The sequence below is a fragment of the Grammomys surdaster genome, unplaced genomic scaffold, assembly GCF_004785775.1.
Source record: "Grammomys surdaster isolate TR1022 unplaced genomic scaffold, NIH_TR_1.0 140, whole genome shotgun sequence".
Lineage (NCBI taxonomy): Eukaryota > Metazoa > Chordata > Mammalia > Rodentia > Muridae > Grammomys > Grammomys surdaster.
In genome coordinates, this window is record NW_021604598.1 from 7819108 (window position 1) to 7837027 (window position 17920).

Consider the following 17920-nt stretch of genomic DNA (forward strand, 5'->3'; position numbering starts at 1 on the left):
TTTTGAGGAAGTGCTTGGTCATTGTGCAGTTGTCTTATTCTGAAAAGAGTCACAGAGCTCTGGATCACCAGCCCTGACTTCTCTTTCCTTGAACCATGAGGGCTGCTGGAGGGATACCCTCTTGCTGCTCTGAAAAAATTTCTTTCCTTGTTAGGTTCTGCTTCTGACTTTGGGTCGGAGTCTGAGGCCATCATCTTCTGTCTCCCTTTTCCGCCTAGCATTCCCTGTTACAACTCCAGAACCCCTGGTGCTGGTGACCCCACCAAGGTGCCTCACAGCCAACCGGACCCAGCAGGGTGTGCTCCTGTCCTGGCTCCCTCCTGCCAACCACAGCTTCCCCATTGACCGCTATATCATGGAGTTCCGAGTTGGGGAGCGCTGGGAGATGCTAGATGATGCCATCCCAGGCACTGACGGAGATTTTTTTGCCAAGGATCTGTCACAGGTGGGGACTTTAATTTTTTTCCTTCTATTCCCTGTTTCTGGAGTTTGTCATGACAATTTGTAAAGCCACTGATCATTGAGAGTCTCACCACATGGGCATAGAGTCAAGATTCAACTGGCCTGCCTTATCTGCAAGTCCTAGACTTTTTCTTGTCTCTACCAAAGGTTGGAATTGGTCCCCAGACGAGAGCTAGCTTAATGGCACAGGGTGCTACATAGACGACTTTCCTCAAATACAGACACTAGCTAGTCTACGACAAGGAGAAGCCAGTATGGATCATCATACTCCAGGCCCCAGGTTCTTGGGTTCCAGGCAGGGTGGGCTGAGGAGGCTCTAGAAAGGTTGACCAGAAGGACTTTTGCTTTAGTAATTCAGAGTCCCAGGAGAAAACACATTCCCTCTTTTTTCTTTTTTTTTTTTTTTCTGGTGGACATCTTTGGAGCAGGAACACCTCTTTTTCTTGAGAGAGAAAACGGCTTGTTTTATAGGTAGACGAGATCTGAGGTATCCTTCCATCTCCCGTTTCCCAGAGGCTTTTATGACCAGCTGGAATTGCTTCCTGATGCCATTTGGGAGCTCACTGTGCATCTCTCTCTGCAGTCTCTCTCAGTGGCCTCATTTAGCTTGTAGCCCATAGCTTGAATATACATAGCCTAATGTGAACAGTCACCATTAAACACTCTCTGGGACCAGTGCTTTGGGTAACCTGTTCTGTGGTCATCATGTACTGGGTCAGTGGGGGTCCTCAGCCCCTCAGCTGACTGAGTATTTTCCCTGGATTGTAGGATACCTGGTATGAGTTCCGGGTTTTGGCTGTCATGCAGGATCTGATCAGCGAGCCCAGCAACATTGCCGGTGTCTCCAGTACAGGTACCTTGGGTTCCAAAATTTTCTAACAACAACCAGAATACAAACCTCAGAGCCACATGAGAGTCCTTTTGTCAATCAGCTAATCTTGGAGGACAGGCTGGGCTGAAAGCTTAAGCAAGAGTCTAGTTGAAACCTTATGTGTCCTGCCATTTCTGAAGACCATCAGGTCTGTGTTTCTATGATGCATGATGTTTGATCCCACTGTGGAGCTGGTGGAGCTTCTGATATGTCTGGGAGATAGCTCAGGGAGGAAATCCATTGGATCTTGTCAGAGTGTGCTGGGTATGGTACACGTTGTGTTTGCTCTAGCTATGCTGTGTAATGGGGCAGGCACCATGAATGAGAGGGGGATACAGCAGGTCAACAAATGTTGGTTGGATGCCTATTATAGCTTTCCTTGTAATTATGTGGATTTTATTTGGATAATTGTTGTTTGGTGTTGTTTTTCTTCCTTCCTCTCCCTAGGGTTTTTTTTTTCTCCCAGACTAAATAAAGACAACTCCCTAACATTTTCTCCATTTATCTTTCTTTTTCTTGGCACTGGTCCCATTACCACAAGTCTTCTCTCCATTCCAGAGTTCCTGAGACAAAGCAGAGACCCTCTTTAAGAGAGTGGTGTCCTCAGTATGGACCTGCTTACTAAGCCAGCCAAGGCACCATTTCCTTGGGTGCAGCATGTTCTGAGACCCCTGAGATCAGTTCACGAGGGTCTTGGCCAGAAAGTTCTTATAGGGAGCCTCTTAGGGTTACAGGAGCATTGGTGTGTGCCGAGGGGGTGGGAGAGAAAAGAGGAGCCTAGGGCACACAGGGAAGAAGAGAGTGTGATTTTTGTCTTATATGTTAGGCACCCTGGGGCGTTTGTGTAAAATCAAATTGTCTCCCATAGGCAGCAAAACTCAGCTGCTTCTGTTTTGGCTTCTCTCCAGGGAAGAGACACAGAGAGATGGAAGGAAGAACATAGGAAAAAAAAATTCCAGCCAGAGCCAACATAGACGACTTGAGTGTTTTGTGCGCTCAGTTCCGTGAACTGTTCTCAGTCAGTAGCCTTGCGCTTACTTCCAAGAGTAAAGGAAGTACGCCCACTCAGGCAGTCCTGTATGGCTGAAGGAGCTGCAGCAGCAGCAGCAGTCCCTGTACTTAACTCCCCTGAGACTGTGGTCCCATCAGTGTAATATAGATTTTTTTTTAATCCATTATCATTATCGGTGTGGCATTGAACTCTGGCCAGCCATATCACAATGCATCGACTTATTCTTTGATGTTCTCTATGAGTGGCACTTACCGATCTCACTGCCCTGTGTGTACAGTACAGTAGGCAGGGCTCTGGTCCTGGCACTAACTGGCCTGTGGATCTGTCACGAGGTGAAGCTTTTTTTCTAACTGTGGAAGGGAGAACTGAGCCCACTTTATCCTTTCTACAGCTCCAGACTGCTTCTAGAGCCTGAATGACCAAGATGTACTAGTCCTTGCTGTGGCAAGCTGTCAGCTCGACTGTCCTATAAGGAGTTAGGAGATAGATGCAGCTAGATTCCATTCTAATAGTTCCTCTTCCTGAATTAGAATTTTATGTCCCAGGTGTCTTCACTGTATAGATGGCATAGAAGGTAGAGAATCCTGACTGGAAATCAGAACAACTGTGCTTCTGTTAGGGTACCAGTAGTAGAGTGAGCCAGTCTCTGGTGTCTTCATTTAGAGAAGAGGGGTCTGTGTGTAGCTAGCTCACAGGATTACTATTGGAGGGCCTGATAACATGCATGGAAGTGCTTTGCTGACAAGACAGCTCCAGGGGAAGATTAGTGATTATCCTCACAGGAAGATGCAGATATAGGAAGCTACAAGGAAGTTACTTGACTGTCACAGACTGTCCCTTTCTTAACTCTCATACTGCTGCACAACACTTTCTTAAAGGCTCACGTTGGAACTGAGCGTGGAGGCCAGGTCCCAGCCTTGTCTGCTGGAGGGAAAAGTCCCTAGGGACCACGTGTCAGAGGAGGTGGGGAAAACTTTGGCAAGCAGGAGACCCATGGGTGCTTCTGGCCTTCCTTGCAGACATCTTCCCACAGCCGGACCTGACCGACGATGGGCTGGCTCGGCCAGTGTTGGCTGGGATAGTGGCTACCATCTGCTTCCTGGCGGCTGCCATCCTCTTCAGCACTCTGGCTGCCTGCTTTGTCAATAAGCAGCGCAAGCGCAAACTCAAGCGGAAGAAAGGTAGGTGTTTTTCTCCTCTCCATGCCTGGCCAGGGTCAGACGTTCTCTAGCAAGAGATGACAGACCGCTGATGGTCTTTCTCCTTTGCAAACAGACATACTGGGATCTTGCAGGCAGAGCTGCTGGTGGGATTGGATTTCATCTTTAAAATATTTTTGTTCATTTCTCGGAAATTCCATACATATATACAAAGTATTTTGATCTTCTCCTTTCCCACTTATCTCCAACTCTCTTCAGGACCCACCAACCCCAGCTTCCTCCCTACTTCATGTCCTCTTTTTAATTTATTAGTATTCGTATTAGTCTTACTTTGACAGAGAGGATCTTGCTGTATTTATAGACCAAGCATGCTTCAAGCTCAAGATTCTCTTGCCTCAGCCATACAAGTGCTTGTTTTAGAGACATGTGCCCCCATGCCCAATAGGACTTGATCTGAAAGGGGAAAAGAGAGCAAGGTGGAGGGAAGAGGATGGGCCAGGGATACAGGGAGAGAGGGCCTGGTGGTTATGTGGTCTCTTAGCTCCGCATAGAGCTGCCAGGCAAGTGAAGCCTCTTCCTCTGTGACTTTCTATCCAGCCTGTCTGTTGATCTTGCAGTATGAAGTCCCTGTTTTGTGTGTGTGGAGTGGCTCAGGCCTCTTCCGTTTTTCTTTTTCCAGATCCTCCGCTCTCCATCACTCACTGTAGGAAGAGTCTTGAGTCTCCGTAAGTGTTTCTGGCTGTTGGGGGTCTGTAGGTAGAAGTGGGAGGCTGGACATAGGTAAACCATTAGTTTTAGTTGACCCCATCTCTCTAGGGTATTTTATACCTGCTGATTTGGCCCACATGGATCGAGGTTGTGTAGTATATAGATAATTCAAGCTCAAGTCTCGTTTGTCTAGCCTTGCACTGTTATATCTAATGTTTCTTGGTCCTTTGTTAGAGTTAGCATTAATATTAGCTTGCATCTCTGAACAACTAGAGAATAAAATCGGAGTTGTGCATAGGCAGGGTGTACCAAATTTAGGGGCAAGCCAGTAGGAAAGCAGCAGTGTGGATGTTCATTCCAAAATGGACAATACGTGTCTAGACAACTGAGAGAGCTGGCCTGAATTTCTCACCGAAATTTTCAGCCTGTTTCCCTTAGAGTCACTGTAAAGACAACGGGAAGAAGCTGAAGGCGATGTATAGCACTCCTTATCACCTATTTGTTACACTTATAGCTTGTCCTCTGGCAAGGTGAGTCCTGAGAGCATCCGCACACTCCGTGCCCCGTCTGAATCCTCTGACGACCAGGGCCAGCCTGCGGCCAAGAGGATGCTGAGCCCTACAAGGGAGAAAGAACTGTCTCTGTACAAAAAAACTAAGAGGGCTATCAGCAGCAGGAAGTATAGTGTGGCCAAGGCTGAGGCCGAAGCTGAGGCCACCACACCCATTGAACTGATCAGTAGAGGACCGGATGGCCGCTTCGTCATGGGCCCGTCGGAGATGGAGCCCTCTGTGAAGGGCCGGCGAATCGAGGGCTTCCCCTTCGCTGAGGAGACGGACATGTACCCTGAGTTCCGGCAGTCAGATGAGGAGAATGAAGACCCACTGGTGCCCACGTCTGTGGCTGCTCTGAAGCCTCAGCTGACCCCTATGTCTTCCAGCCAGGACTCTTACTTGCCACCACCAGCATACAGCCCTCGGTTCCAGCCTCGTGGGCTTGAGGGTCCCAGCGGACTGGGAGGACGACTCCAGGCTACTGGCCAAGCGAGGCCTCCTGCCCCTCGGCCCTTCCAACACGGCCAGTATTATGGGTACCTCAGCAGCAGCAGCCCTGGGGAGGTGGAACCTCCACCCTTCTATATGCCAGAAGTGGGCAGCCCCTTGAGCTCAGTCATGTCGTCCCCACCCCTGCACACCGAGGGGCCTTTTGGCCACCCCACCATCCCTGAGGAAAATGGAGAGAATGCTTCCAACAGCACTTTGCCCTTGACTCAGACACCTACAGGAGGGCGCTCCCCTGAGCCCTGGGGCCGGCCAGAATTTCCTTTTGGGGGACTGGAGACCCCAGCTATGATGTTCCCCCACCAGCTGCACCCCTGTGACATGTCCGAGAGTTTGCAGCCCAAGGCCTGCCTGCCCCGAGGACTGCCCCCAGCTCCCCTCCAGGTGCCTGCAGCCTATCCAGGCATGCTATCTCTGGAGGCACCAAAGGGCTGGGTAGGCAAGTCACCTGGCAGGGGTCCCATCCCGGCGCCTCCTGCCACAAAGTGGCAGGAAAGACCTATGCAACCTCTGGTCAGCCAAGGGCAGCTAAGACATACCAGCCAAGGTATGGGGATACCGGTGTTGCCTTACCCGGAGCCAGCCGAGCCCGGGGGGCACAGTGGCCCCAGCACATTTGGCCTGGACACCAGGTGGTATGAGCCCCAGCCCCGGCCCCGGCCCAGCCCCAGGCAGACCCGGCGTGCCGAGCCCAGTTTACATCAAGTGGTGCTACAGCCCTCCCGGCTCTCACCTCTGACCCAAAGTCCCCTAAGTTCCCGCACTGGCTCCCCTGAGCTCGCTGCTCGTGCCCGACCTCGGCCAGGCCTCCTGCAGCAGGCAGAGATGTCAGAGATCACCCTGCAGCCGCCAGCCGCGGTCAGCTTTTCGCGCAAGTCAACGCCATCATCTACCGGATCTCCTTCACAGAGCAGCCGCAGTGGGAGCCCCAGCTACAGGCCCACAATGGGCTTCACTACTCTGGCCACAGGTTACCCTTCTCCTCCACCTGGTCCTGCCCCTCCAGCACCAGGGGACAACTTGGATGTGTTTGGACAGACGCCTTCTCCTCGGAGGATGGGGGAGGAGCCACTCCGGCCAGAGCCCCCAACAACCTTACCTACTTCAGGGTGAGTGTAAGCCACTGTCTCTGGCCTACTTCTGGTCAGTCTTCCCATGCCTTACCCTGTTCCCTACCTCCCCATCATCCCAATAACGGGGCTTGTTTGGGACATACTGCGGCACCCCGGAGAGGAGTTCTGGCCACACATTGGCAGAGCATCTTCGCTGGGATGGATGGGCTTACCTGCTGGCACCCTGCCAGGTGCTTGAGGAGTCTCCTCGCCCAGCCCAGAGTTCCATGAAGGCTCTCCATGTACCAGGAATTTGGAGAAGGGGAGGGGAACATCGTAGCAGGCAGTGATGCCTGTGAAAGTTGCCCCTGGTGTTGAGACTGGCCACATCCCTGTGATCCTGATGTTGGATAGAGCTGGTTCCCTGCAGCTGCCTGCAGATTTGTGTCTCCTCTTGTGTAGCCACTCCACACCAAGCAGGACCACTGATCTGAGGCCCCATGTACTCAGATACCTGCTCCTTAGCATGCTAGTAAGTGCTGGACTCCAGGCCCTGCCCTTAGTCTTTCCAGGAAGGTGCCCCTGGAGGGTGAGAACAAGCTCAGACCTGTGTGCGGGGAGCCATATCCCTGCCTACCTATGTGCCTCACAGGAAGCTACAGAGAGACAGACAAGCTCCCGAGATCTGGCCTTCTGAGAGAGCACACACTGTACTGTAGCAGCTGGTATTCCAGGTACCAGTTGGCCTGGACGCCTGTCTGTACCTCTTCTATGCACCTGCACTCCCCTTTCCTCCTAGCCTTTGTTCCTTTCCAAGTCAGTCTGTCTTCCTCTTTTCCTTCTCCATCACCTTGAGGCTGACCCAGTTTGCTCTGAAGAGCCTGCCAGGCCTCTGCCGGGCGCACCCTTCCCTCTTCCCTTGCCTTGCCCTCATCCTTTCTCCCGTCTCTTTCTCAGTCTTTCTCTTGGGTTCAGTACTTGGGCCTCTCCTCTTGATGTGACCAGTGGAGGGGAGCAGAGTTCCAGAGGAGGCTGTCCTGGTGGTGGTGGGGACAGGGGGAGAATGGGAGGTAGTCAGAGAGGAGAGGAGGGAATCCAGCCCTCCCCCTCCCACCACCGTGGTGGCTGGAAACTGCAAGTTCACCTCGGTGCCACAGTGGACGCTCTTGGAGGGCAGGCTGTGTGGGGACCAAGAGGCTAGCTAAGCTTCCCGCCTCTGTCTGCAGGAGTTGTTGCCATTTCGTCCTGTCTGCGCCTTGTACAGCCTGCTCACCTTCTCTGTTCCATCTCTGCCTTTGGTTCTCTGGTTCTCTCTTTCCCGTCACCCGTTCTCTGACCTCGCCTGTTGGGCTCTGCTCACTCTGCCCCCTCCTCCCCTCTGGGTGTGCGTGGGTGATTCATCTGGCCAGTGTTGGTAACTGCTTTGTTTCTGATTATCTCAGCTATCTGGGCAGTGTTGTCGAGACAAGCCTCTCCTCAGCTCAATAGGTAAGGGAGCTCATCGGTGGGGCTGGCTGGGTGGGCAGGCGGATGGGGCTTCGGCAGGGCCATTGCTTCCAAAATAGGGGATCCAAAACATATCCCCTCATTGCCCTACCCAGGCAGCTGCTGCTCCTGGGTTCTCATGGCTTCTGGATTCCCCACATTGCATTGCTCTGCCGCTCCAGCTGCCCAGCTGGCCATGCTGGTGCGCTGCCTAGCTGTAGCTTTTAACCTCCAAACCCATACCAACCCTTCAAGAATGGGCTGCAGTTGTTCTCACTCAGACCCTTGCCATCCTGCTGCCAACACCCTCATAGACCTCCATAGCATCTACAGGAGCCTGCATGAATCCCAAGGGAGCCAGAATTTCCAGAATCGGCTTTGCATCTCTACCCTTGGGGACCTGTTTAGGTTCATGCAGGTATCAAGGGATCTGTCATCAATTCCAGTGCTCTGTTTCCCCAGCAGACTAAGGGTGATGTCCTTCCTGCCAACCCTTCCCCCATCTCAGATCTCTTCCTGGGATTGCTAGCCCCTTACTATTCCTGGGATTTTTTTTTCTTTCCTGGGGAATCTTAATGATAGAGATCCCTCTTCCACATCCGTCTGGGGTCTCAGGCTCAGGTAGCTTTCAGTTCTTCAAAGGTGGGAGTGCAGCCACTCTCCCATGGTCCAGCCCTTCTGTGGTTGTTGTAGGACTGAAATGTGACCTCTTCCTTAGAGCCACATTGCTTTCAGGATCCCTGCAGTAGCTGTCCCCCTTAGGTCATATTCTTGGGAAAATGCCTTGGGATAATTCATGCTAGGAAGAAGGGAGCTGAGTTGACAAAAAGCTTAAAACCCTAGATATCAGCACTGCCCTTCCCCAGCCTTTGGTGGCTCCTCCAGCATCCTTCCAGGTGGAATCCAAAAGAGGGGGCTCCCAGTAAAGGGGCCAGGTATATTTTAAAGGTGCTTGGGACACTCAGAGCTCCCTCCCTGTCAAGGCAATTGTGTTGGTGCTTTGGCTTCCCAAGTGAGAAGAAGCTGCATGCTTCCCCTTTCATGTGCCATGAGACTGTTCTTCCTAACTCAGGACTATAAACCTCATTGTGTCATAAGATAGGTCTCTTATTAGAAGACTACAGGGACATTTCTTTATGACCTGCAGCTATAAAACTGTCACTATCCAAGAGGTCCTAGCATTGTGTGTGAGACTGACTTGAGTGTCAGTCTCTGGCTACCCATGTTGTCAGGGCCATATATAGTGCTTGGGAGCTCACCTGCTTCTGGGACCTCTTGTGGCTCCTTGGATGGATGTCACAGAACAGGGAGAATGATTAACTTCCCTACTCTATGTCTGTCTTCCCCACTGTTCGCTGTCATAGGAACTTTGTTGCACCCTGGGGTTTGGTAGCTGTGGGATACCTCTTACCCAGTTCCTAGAAAGTGGCCGACTTTAATGTCCTTTGTGATTTCCATTTTGCCCCAACTCCAGTGACCCTGTCTTTCCCAATGTCTTCCCTATATCAGATCTGAGAGAACCAAGCTACATTATCACTGTGACAAACCCAGAAACCAGGGACAGCAATGAGGGACAGTTGTTCCTCTCCTAGGCTTGGATAGCATCCCTAGCCCAGAAGAATGAAGTTGTCTATGTTGTCCAAGTTAGGCCTTTGTTGTGCTAGGCAACAGGGACCTCTGCTCATTCTCCTGCTTGCTGAAAGATTCCCTGGGGCACAGGAGCTGCCGGGTCATGGGGAAGCTGTGGCCCCTCTGTAGATGCTGTCTTCATGCTGCACCTTTGCATGTGTCCCCTGGTCTTGCTTGGAGAAGCTGTGCGTCTTGTTTGCATTTGTCCTCGCTTTGTTTCTTTCCTTTTCAGTTTCTCTTGTCTCCTCCTGTTCATTCCTTTTGTCATTCCCCGACCCTGTCTGCTCTTTCTCTCTTCTGTCTTTATCCTCTTCCCAGTTCCTGTGTCAGAGTGAGGAGTTGCAGTATATGGATCTATTCTGAGGGGGCCCGGGGGCCCAGCCACTTATTCAGCGCTCCTCCGATGCCGACAGTACTCTGTAGACTCCATTTCTCGTTATTACCTTCTGTGCCCTCTGTGATGCAGGGGCTGGAAAACTCAACCCCTTTGATTAGGTGTACTGTAGGAAGGAGTTCCCCTTTGGACACAAGCCTTTCCTGAGGCCTGAGGTAAAATACTAAGTCTGCATCCTGCCCCTATGGAAGAGAGATCCCTTTGTGATTGGGCTGGCTTAATGCTACCTTGTGAATTCCTAGGTGTCTCTGGGGCACATAGAAAATGCTCTCACCTTTTCCCTGGCTATGATATGAATTTGAATAGATTTCCCCATTCTTTCACCCATGGTGAGGGGAGAAAGATTCCCTGGGGCACAGGAGCTGCCAAGTTACTTCTTTCTACTACCTGGGGGAGTAATGGAGAACTGTGTTGTTCTAGTTGACTTTTCTGTTGCTATAATACACACTGTAACCAAACACAGCTTTGGGGAGGAAAGCTTACACATTACAGTACATCCTTCTGGGAAGTCAGATCAAAAGCTCAAGGGAAGAACCTGAGGCAGAAACAGAAGCAGAGACCATGGAGGGACACTGCTTACTGGCTTGTTCCCAGGGTCATGTTCAATGACTTTTCCTATAATGGCCAGGCCTACCTGCATAGGAATAGTACTACCCACAGTAGACTGTACTCACCTTAGTAATCAAGAAAGTGCTCTATAGACAAGCTAGTCTAATGGAGGTAGTTCCTCAGTCCAGGTTTCTTCTTCCCAGATGTGTTAGGAATTGCTGTCACATGTGTCTTTATGGCTAGTTCTTAGGACACTAAAGCAAGAAATGGGCAGCTGAATTTTGAGTTTCTGGGCCCAAGGATTTCCCGTGTTATAAGTGTACCACCTCTTTACTCAGCTGTGCTAGGGAGCAGGGTAACGAGGCAGATGAGACCTCTGGGGTTGAATGAGTGGGGTGGGAATTTTGTGTGGACTGTCATGAGAAGGGATTTTAAAGTAAATATTGGCATTTTTTTTTTTTTTGTAATTCTGAGCTGCAAGGAACACCACTGGATCACAGAACTGGGCTTTGCATGAAATGAGAGACTAGAAAAGCTTGTAGGCTTGGAGGTCATCTTTGTCTGTCAGAAATGTACTTTGGTCATCTCCTGAGAGAAGGCAACTGAAGTTTGCGGTATTCCTGTATGTGGAGACAAATCGAGGCTGACCAGTAGGAGAACTGAGACCAGGGAGACCAGGGTTGGAGTCTCTTGTGACCATTTCACCTACAGGTCAAGTTCAGCTTTTCTAGAGAGCTTTATTCCACAGTTACAAGTTCTTCATCTGCTTCCTATCCCAAACACCAACACCAAAAGTTTCAAAGCTGAAACAGTGTCAGGTAGACTTAGTATTGACATGGAACACAGTTATCCTTCCTAAAAAAGGGAGGTGGGCTGATACCCAGAGGGCTCTCAGTATTGATCATAAAGACTACTGAACAATATTTCATATCTTTTCTGTATAGTTCACTCAAAACAGACGCATTATGTCTTCCCTCTCTCCCCACCAGTCCTGCTAGAGACTTGCTTTTATTTTTGCCTCTGGCCTTAGGCAAGTATATCCTGGTGCCTCCAGGAGACATCGCCTGCTGTGTTGTGGTATCTTGATTCCTGAGCTCGGAGTTCAGGCAGGTTGGCAGCAAGGATCCTGGAAGGACTGGAGTATGGCCACCTCTCAAGTAAAAACTCTTCTCTTCCTCTGTGTATCATTGTTTGGGAGTTTGTGCCTGAAGATGAAACTTTAGCCGTTTGCCCCAAGCCTGGTCTGTCTTATTCTGCCTGTGACACTGGAGCAGAGAGCGTCGTGAGTCAGGAAAGGTCTGTTTTGTCTATAACAGCCTCTGTACCTATGTTACTTAAAGAGCAGTTTAGCCTAATACTGAAGAGTCTCTCTACCTGGATAAGTTGATCTCCTCACTAAAGTTGAGTGTCTCCATCTGGAATATGGCTAGTTTAGTCTCTGCCTCTCAGTCCCATTACAGACATGTGCCTGGCATGGTAAGTGCTGAGAACATGTTATATAATATAAATGACAGTAGTAATAATGTGTTCATTGTGTTGTTGGTATCTCACCCCCTGAAAAGTCCATCTGCCTTGAGGATTACTTGGGAGTTTTCAGGGATGCTCTTTACCAGCTACTTCTAGAGCCTGTGCCCTGTCCCCACTGTTTGTGGTTGGCTGGATTGGCACTGGCTTTTGAACTCACAGCTATTCTGTGGAGCACATAGAAAGTGGCTTCACCTTTTCTCTGGCTGTAGTGTTAGTGACTTGTTTTTCCCATCCTACCATCCACAGTAAAGGAGAGGCAGCCCTAATGCTGCTTCTACATCTGTCCATTGGCTAGGGAATAAGGAGGAACTGTGCTGTAACTGTGGGGTGTCAAGGGTTGTGTTGGCTGTCGCATGCATGTCTCCTCTGACTACATATCTCACCTCACATCGCCTTCCAGAGTGCTGGCCAGGATCTGGAGTAGAGATGACAACTGGTGGTGAATTCATGATGTCCTTGGTTTTCTTTTCAGGCAATACAAAGAACATTCATTGTCCAAGTTAAGAAGGGGTGATGCGGGCTCCCTCTAAAATCCCTTCTAGCTGATGCTTTTGGGGAAGATCTCTGGGTAGAGCTTGGTTAGGGGAAGAGAAGGGGATTAGACACTGGCATATTGGGTCACTGGAGGGGACGTGTTTACACTGTGAGCTAGACTGCTCTTCCATGGGACATGGGTACTTGTGTGGTGTATAGAGATGCTGTGGGGTCTGTGAAATGTTAAGAAGTTGCCTCTGACTTGAACTTGAGAGGGTTTCTTGATATTCAATGCACTAAAAGACTTTTGGAGCAAATGGCATCCCTAAAGGAGGATGGAGGCTCCTTCTCTGCCAGTTACTTCCAGAGATCAGAGGCTTACTAACCATAAGTCTGTAAGTTCCTTCCTCCCAGGGCTTGCAGAGGCCTTCCATGTTGGAGAAATGCTAAGTTTTTTGGTTCCTTTCTCTTTGCTCCCTGCTTACTCTCACTCCACCCCCAGATAGCTTATGGACATCTGGGGACTTCTTTGACTCTCACAGGACTATCAGAGTATCTTTTTTAAAACTAGGATTTGCTAAAACTTCACTGTGATGGACATGGGGAAAGGAGATGAGCAGCTTGGGCACACCTTTGTCTACCATGGCCCTAGAATGTCCTGCCTTACCTGGTCTCATCAATGCCAGTGTTTGTGGGAAGGAAGCATGCCCCTCCTGTTTCTTGCCCTCTTTGTTCCTCAGGCTCCACGTTGTCTTACTTTGAGAAAGACAGATGGATAACATGTCTTCTCCTTTTTCTTCTTTTATGACTCTTGAAAGCTCTCTCTATAGGCACAGTGTCACACACTGAGCTCTTCTCAGTTCATTTTGGTTCCCCTTGTGACCTAGGTGACACAGGCTCTGGTTAAATGGCAGACTTTATCCATCCCATAACTGGGATGGAGAAAGAAAGGTCAACATATAGGAGTTTCCTCTCCCAACAATCTCAACATTTAGGTTGACTCTTAAGATACAGAACTGGCTGGAGACCAGTGACCCACAGCAAGGACTTTGTGGAGCCATAAGATTGGAACACTTGGTCCTGTCATAATCTACCTCTACTTTCTTTTCTTATTAGACTGAGGAAATCCAAGTCTTGTCTACAGAGTGTTGTGCAGACATGCCTGCTGATGTTGATGAGTCACAGCAGTTAGTTGTGAGGTTCTAGATGAATCTTGTAGATGGAGGGAGTGGCTCTGTGTAGTTGGGTTCTGCAGAGCTCACGCCTCACTGGGCATTGACTACTTACTTGCCCCTTCCTGTCTCTGGAACGGGAGACAGCTTGTTGGGACTGGAATTGCTCACCTCCTGCTTTAATCTGCTCTTCAATTTTTACTTTAAGGTCTTGATGATGGTGAGTTCTAGGAACTGACTCTTCTTTGACACTTGCTTGTCCCAGCCTAAGTGATGTGTGGTGGGCTTACATTAAAGTCTCTCTCTCCTTTCCTAGGGTCTTCTGATTGCTCTCCAGGTTGGTTCCTACCTGAGATAGGCCTCCTGCTGCTCAAGCTTTCTATTGGGTTTCTCCTTTCAGGAGCAATAGGAAAGCAGGTGTCCAGGAATGATCGTGGACACCCCGGACTCCATCCCTGGCCTCCATCCTTCTATGGGCAGTCCTTTGGCTTTCTTCCAGCCCTCTTCAAAGGCTCCTTTCTGGGAGCTGACCTGTGCCTCTCTAATTGTTCCTTGCAGAATACTTCCACCTGCACCCGGGAACGCTGCTGTGCCTGAGAGGCTGGAGGCTCTGAGATACCAACGGATAAAGAAGCCCAAAAAGTCATCCAAGGGCTCTTCGAAGTCAAAGAAACGATCCGGTAAATGGTGGGAAGTACCACTCGTCTTTCCACCGTGCTTTCCCCATTTGATGAGGACTGTGGGCCCAGGATCCCAACCTTGGGTGTTCTCTAGAAGCACTACAAGCTTCTCTTGTTCTTGGTTTCCCTTTAAACATTGGTTTTCAATAGTGCACAGAAGGTTTTCACATAAAAACACAAGAAAGATACCTGAGTACTTTCCCTTCCCAGTTCATCTCCTCCCACCTGGGAGCCATTGCTCTGAGGGTATGTGTGCCTGTAGAGCCTTTTCTGTTACTCTCAACTTTAGAAAGGACACCGTAATGTTTCAGCTGGTTTTTTTTTTTTTTTTTGAGCAACTTAAGTAGTATCCTGTTCTTTCCCGTTCTGCAGCACACCTTGCTGTTATTCCTGTCTCCTTGTTGATTCTCCTTCACCATTTCAAGCCCTCTAGTGGTCACAGGGCAGGCATGGGCTCATGTGGCATGGGCCAGGCCAGCCTCTGTAGTGACTAACCTTTTCTAAGGAGAGAGATTGAAGTCTCCTCGTCTCTTAAAGGGTACTTCCATTACAGTATATCTGATACAAGGAGTGGTGGGTAGCTAATGAAATAGTGCAAGAGGAGTTGAGCATCCTTTTAGAAAAGCAGTTGATGTTTATCAGACGTTCTCTTTCTGCCCATGTTTGAAGGAATGTTATGAGAGCCTGTCTAGGAAGAGTGCTCAGCAGTTTCTTTGAAGAACTTTGGTGACTACTGCCGAGCAACTGTCTTAATAAGCCAGGTGGTGGAAAAGTCTTCACAGAGGCTAGGCTCATGAACTCATTGATGACTTAGCCCTTGGCTGTGGCTGGTTTCCTGTCAGTTTATGGATGGCAATACAAAGGCAGAGAAAAAGAAAATTATCTTGTTGTTTTGAGACAGGGCCTAGCTAGACAGCTTAAGCTGGCCTGAAACTATCTGTGTAGCTTAGGCTGGGCCTGACCTTTTGGTCTTCCTACTTCTACCTTTTGATGGCTAGGATTACAGGTGGATGCTGCCATGTTCAGCAAAAATTAATGTTTTGAGGCTTGGGTCAGGATGGAATTCAAAGTTCTATTTAAACTCATTCAATTTAAACATATACACAATACATCATACATGCATATGTACATATTTCTTTGTGTATGCATGCGTGCCATTTAATGATAGGAACACATTCTGAGAATTGCACCGTTAGATGACTTGGGCACTGTGTGAACATTGCAGACAGTGCTTATATTAGCCAGGACAGTCACTATGGAACTGCCATCGAATATATGAGCCTTCCTTGGTTAAAATACTGTTGAATAGAGTATAACTGTAAATTTTAATAAACAAATTTTATCTAATTATTTAGAATAGGTCACATCAGCTCCACATGTTCTGTCCTGTGCCCATTCTGTGTTCCTAGCTCTCAGGCATCTGTTTTTAGCCCATCTGTTCTCCTTGTGTTCAAATCTTGTATTTCCAGTTGACCATTGGACTCGGACTTGAATGCTTTATAACTCATAAACTGTTTTTTATTATCCTCCTCAGACCCACCTCTTCCCACCCGTCTTCCATTCTATAAATGGTATTACTTCCTTCATGCTCAGCTTCTCCCCAGAGTCTTTCACTCTTGTGACTCACACCTGATCCTCTTGGGGAGGTATGTTGGTGCAACCTTTGCAATATACCTGGCCTTCTTTGGTTGTCCTTACTGTAAATGTTGACGCTCTGGTTCCTTTCTCTCCTTTTGGATTGTTGCAGTGCCTTGCAGCTGCCCTCGCGTTCCCTCTGAAGTCTTATAGTATCCCAAAGAGGCGACAACATGGCTCTTCCCTAGAGAGAGAGCAATTGCTCATTGATCACTTAGCCTTTGGGGATGACTGTTTTCCTAATGAGTCTGTGAGTGGGAATATTGAGGCAGCAAAGCAGAAAATTATTTTGTTATTGTTTGGAGACAAGGTCTTGCTGTGTAGCTCAGGCTGACCTGAAACTAGCCATGTCTGGGCTTGAGCGCTCCATCCTCTTGCTTCCATCCCTTGGCCACTAGGAGAGCAGCCAGTGAGCTATAGAGATTTTACAGCTCTTTCTCCCCATACATGTTTATATACACATATGCACAAACACATACACACATTCTCACACAAAATCCTGTAGAAGCTTTTCCTTGCAACAAGAAGTTTTAAACTCCGTTGACATAACTGTCATCCCTCTCTCTAGGGCATACTGTGTTTAATGTTCTCTTCTCTCCTTATATCTTCTTTTCTTTTTTTAGAGGCAGGGTCCAACATGTAGCCCAGGCTATCCTCAAACTCATAATTCTATTGTCTTGGTCTTTCAAGTATGGGGATGACAGGCATGTACCACCATAGTGGCTTACACCTGCTTTTAACTCGGGGTTTCTACACTGACTATTCTTGTTGATGGTAGTCATTTTTATTCAGCTCTGGAAAACAATCCTGGTTCAAGACTCCAGCCAGATATTACTACTTGGGGAGGTGGAAGCAAGGCCCTGGCCATTGATTGGTACATTCATATTTCGTCTTTCTTTGTGATTGCACTTGCAATGCCTGAGAATCCAGTTTCTGTATCTTTCAAATCTTGAAAGTTGGTCTCTTCCTGCCTATGCACATGTGAAGTATACACTAGAAAACAAACCCTCCCACTGGATCCCTAGAAGGGCCATGAGGCAGAGGACTGGCCCTGGCAGTGGAAGAGGTATGCAGGCCTGACTGTCACTCATGATTGAAGTCTCGTGTAATGTCTGTCTTTGCTTGGAGTAGATGAGAGAGATGTTGTGAAACTCTGCTTCCTGCCACCTAGAGTGCCACCTGATATCCAAGAGGCACAGCACAGCAAGTACGTGTAGACTGGTTGCTAAAACAGCTTGATGATTGAGATACATGAACTCATAGAAGAGAAGATACTTACCTTACTCCGTTGACTCCAGGCTGGGTTTTTGGTTGTTCCAGTGGGGAGAGAGCAGGTTCTCTGCAGACGTTTGGCCATGGAGCCCATACATACAGATGGTCCCTTGGTTTCAGTGGCAACTTGGACATCAGCCCTGGGAGATGCATGGAGTATGTGAGGTTCTGAGTCACCTTTTCACTCCGTTTCCTTTGTGTGTCTGTCTCCTTCTCTGTAGACGGTTCTGCCTCCCAGGCTCAGCAGCTTCCCAACTCTCAGGTTCTGTGGCCCGACGAAGCTGTCTGCCTCCGAAAGAAGAAGAGACACTCTCGTCCTGATCCCTTTGCCCGGCTTTCAGACTTGTGCCACCGTCAGCTTCCAGAAGACCAGACGGCCATCCTCAACAGCGTGGATCACGATGACCCAGGCCACGCTACTCTGCTATGACTTGACATCATTCTAAATGTCCCCCAGAGTGGGGTGCTAGGCTAAAGGGGCAGAAAGGCACCATTGTACAGGGCCCTGTCCTCCTCTGCCCATCATGGGATGGGCTCAGGCCCTTGTCCTGTGTGTACTGGCCCTCATGCCAGTAGGGGCCTCTCCCCCACTATCTATCCAGCTAGCCTTGCCCATGGGACAGATGACTGGGGGAAGAGCTTTTAACTGTGGGTCAGAGTTGGGAGTATATGGGGATGGAAAACATCTATCTCTTCGTCTCCTCTCCCACTTTGCTAGATTAATTCTTCTCACCTCTTCAAATGTCTTAGGAAGTGAGGAAGTGGAAAGCAATGGCT

The 17920-nt window shown here is 49.1% G+C and overlaps 1 protein-coding gene across 2 annotated transcripts in view; it reads left to right on the plus strand.

Annotated features, from left to right (window-relative positions):
- The window catches only part of Igsf9b (immunoglobulin superfamily member 9B), a 46104-nt gene extending 28531 nt beyond the window's left edge, over positions 1-17573 (plus strand). For both annotated transcript variants that reach the window (XM_028763912.1, XM_028763913.1), the window contains exons 14-20: positions 219-445; positions 1231-1315; positions 3365-3526; positions 4185-4230; positions 4728-6383; positions 14115-14236; positions 17365-17573. In XM_028763912.1, the coding sequence (XP_028619745.1) occupies positions 219-445; positions 1231-1315; positions 3365-3526; positions 4185-4230; positions 4728-6383; positions 14115-14236; positions 17365-17573 (2507 nt within the window). The remainder of the gene's footprint in view (positions 1-218; positions 446-1230; positions 1316-3364; positions 3527-4184; positions 4231-4727; positions 6384-14114; positions 14237-17364) is intronic.
- Positions 17574-17920: the final 347 nt, after the last annotated feature.